This window comes from Gastrolobium bilobum, unplaced genomic scaffold (assembly GCF_033153095.1).
Source record: "Gastrolobium bilobum isolate Gb01-03AN ecotype WA unplaced genomic scaffold, APGP_CSIRO_Gbil_v1 utg11238, whole genome shotgun sequence".
Taxonomy (NCBI): domain Eukaryota; kingdom Viridiplantae; phylum Streptophyta; class Magnoliopsida; order Fabales; family Fabaceae; genus Gastrolobium; species Gastrolobium bilobum.
The window spans coordinates 103,333-106,604 of NW_026895823.1; the positions used below are offsets into that span (position 1 = coordinate 103,333).

General features: G+C 40.4%; 1 protein-coding gene across 1 annotated transcript; it reads right to left on the reverse strand.

Moving 5' to 3' along the window:
• Positions 1–905: 905 nt before the first annotated feature.
• On the reverse strand, positions 906–2,603 carry LOC133296223 (uncharacterized). Its single transcript, XM_061495172.1, has one exon. It carries the CDS (start codon positions 2,601–2,603, stop codon positions 906–908), a length of 1,698 nt encoding a protein of 565 aa, XP_061351156.1.
• Positions 2,604–3,272: the final 669 nt, after the last annotated feature.

The window sequence follows — 3,272 nt, forward strand, 5'->3', positions numbered from 1 at the left end:
ACAGCTCCCACACCTAACTTAGAAGCATCTGATTCAACCGTAAAAGGAGAGGAAAAGTCAGGTAATCGTAAGACAGGAGTTGTAGACATAGCCTCTTTCAAAGCTAAAAATGATTCAGCAGCTGCATTATTCCAGGAAAACTTAGTTTGCTTGAGCAACTCAGTGAGGGGATGGGCCAATGAAGCATAACCCTTAACAAATCGCCTATAGTAACTCGTTAATCCAAGAAAAGCACGCAACTGTTTCATGGATTGAGGTGTAGGCCATTCTACCATAGCCTCTATCTTTTTTTTATCAGCCTTCACTCCTTCAATAGTCACCACATGGCCTAAATAAGCTATTTCATGAACCCCAAACTCACATTTGCTAAGGTTGACATAAAAAGCATTTTGTAACAAGCGTTGTAAAGCTGATGTCAGATGATGAAGATGAGCTTCCAATGAAGAGCTATAAATCAGCACATCATCGAAGAAAACAACTACAAACTTTCTCAAAAATGGCCTAAAAATCCGGTTCATGGCAGCTTGAAATGTAGCTGGTGCATTTGTTAGCCCAAAGGGCATGACCTTGAATTCATAATGGCCCTCATGTGTTCTAAAAGCTGTTTTAGGAATGTCTTCAGTGCGCATCCTGATTTGATGGTAGCCCGAACGTAGATCAAGCTTACTAAAGACTGTAGCCTCAAATAATTCATCAAGTAGTTCATCAATGGTGGGAATTGGGAAAGCATCCTTCACTGTGAGTGCATTTAAGGCTCGATAATCGATGCACATGCGCCATGTATTGTCATGTTTCTTCACCAATAATACGGGTGAGGAAAAAGCACTATGGCTTTGTTGGATCCAACCCAAATCAAGTAACTCAGAAACCTACCTTTCTATTTCAGACTTTTGATGATGATGATATCAGTAAGGTTTAACCTTGACAGTTTGGGAAGCATCTACCAAATGAATAGCATGTTCCATATCACGAAAAGGGGGTAGGGACCTTGGAATCTCAAATACCTTTTGGCAATGGACCAAAATATTCCACAAATCAACAGATATGGTATTTTTCAACAACAAAAGGTCAGGAGATACCTCTGTGCTTACTGGTGCTGTCTCCTGCAAGGATAAGGCATTGCAAACTGCTGTTCCAGAGCTTGATGTAGCTAACTCTTTTTGTGATGGAATGTCCTTCAAAAATACCTTTTGATTTTGCCACGAAAACTCCATGGATAAGTCACTATAATTTTGAGTGACACGTCCCAAGGATACCAGCCAATGTATGCCCAAAATGATGCTCAAATCAGTTAATTCAACAACATGAAGATCAGTAGAAAAATAGTGACCTTGAATGAATAGTGACACTTGAGAGCATTTCTTGTCACAAAGTAGAAAATCCCCATTTCCCATGAACACTCGCATCTTTGTACCTTTCAGCATTGGAAGATGCAATTCTTCAGCTAAAGCTTTATTAATGAAATTATGGGAGCTACCAGAATCGATTAATACTTGCACCTTCTTATCCTTGACAACTGCTAATAAAACCAAGGATTTAGCATCATGACCCGAGAGTGAATGCAGAGCAGCATCAACTCTCACTCCCTCAGTTTCTGGTTTTCCCCACACAATCTCCTCCTCACCTTCACCCTCTGAATCCTCAGGTTCTCCAATCAATATAAGCATTTTGGCTGGACAACGATGTTTAGTGGTCCACTTTGCATCACATGTATAACAAATACCCAATTCCCTCTTCTTTTGCATCTCTTCAGGGGATAGTTTCCTCACTGGTAAAGAACTTGGGGCTGGTAAGGCAAGTGATGGACCAAGTACTGGCTTGTCCATTGTGCTTACTGTATTGGAACGAAAAAATGGCTTTTTCTGGTGATGAGTGACTGAAGAACGTAACTCTCCATGGTGACTATCATAAGCTATAGCCAATTGCATGGCTTGATGAAGGGAAGAAGGTCCACGCAATTGAATTGCTCCTTGTAGATCAGGCAATAAACCAGAAATAAAGAAAGTCATCAATAAATCATCACTGATATTCGATACCTGATTCATTAATTTCTGAAAATCAGCAATGTACTCGGACAAACATCCTGTCTGCACCAATTTGGATAGCACACCTCGCACATCCTTATACTTTGAAGGACCAAATCTCTGATTAACTGCCACTGTAAATTCCTCCCAGGAATTAACCCTACCACTATTGAAAACCCATTGATACCAATCCGCAACTGCACCTTCCATTCGCAGACCAACAAGTTCCATCTTCAAATTGTCAGGAACATGATGAATCCGGAAAAACAAAGCCGCTTTGAAAATCCACGTGTTCGGTTCTTTTCCCTCAAACTTCGGAATCTCTGTTTTCACAAATTTCAGAACTGCACGAGAATCGTCCACATGCAATGAAGAAAAAGGAGCACCATGATGAGACTGAGAAGAAGTTTCTGCAGAATTTGCGTCCAAAACCGATTTCGGAGCATGGGTCAACATCTCACGAAAATTGGTTTCCATCAATTGAAAACGTTTTTCCATCATCTCCAACATATGCTCGAACCTACGATTGTTGTCCTCTTTGTGCTGTTGTAATTCATCAACCACTTCTTGAACCCTCATTGTTGGTATCTTGAATCCACCAAATGGAAGCACCAGTTGATAAGGGACGCGTACCCTTAAGAATGAACACCAGATTCTTATTGATAATTTGCATGCATTACACATACCCATTGTGAGGTATTTATTGACAGAGTTGGTTATGCCACCTGGCATAACTACCAAGGCCCATGTGCCTTTCATTACACGTGTGTGACTACTGCTATATGTGTATGATTATTGCTATATGTACCTAACACAGTTTGTATCTATTTTACATAATCAACAGCCCACGATGGGTGTCCCCTAATTCTGATACTCTTCTTTCTAGCTACTTCACCCGTAACAGATTGGTAACACATCCCTTGGCTGTGTGGCGAGCTTGTAAGCATCAAGGTACCCTTGAATATTGATCTCTTTTGTGTTCTCCTCTGTTTCGGTTAGCAAGAGTGATCTAGGGAGTTAGTTTACTGTCATTCTTTCCCTTACTGTTCGGTCACCATTCACCAAGCCTTTGGCAATTAATGCATGCAAACCTAAAGACTGAAATTGTGAAGCTTGAAATATGGCTCTCTTAATATTGTTAGGACGGGTTCTTGAGTTATAAAAATATGGGTAAACCTTGCTTGTGTTCGAATTGTATGTACAGCTTGTTTATGATTTTGTCCTCTCAACCGTAAGCCTAATAGAAAA

Bases quoted from the DNA above. Each gene is read 5' to 3' on its own strand.
- LOC133296223 (XM_061495172.1), bottom strand. From the start codon at position 2,603: ATGAGGGTTCAAGAAGTGGTTGATGAATTACAACAGCACAAAGAGGAC.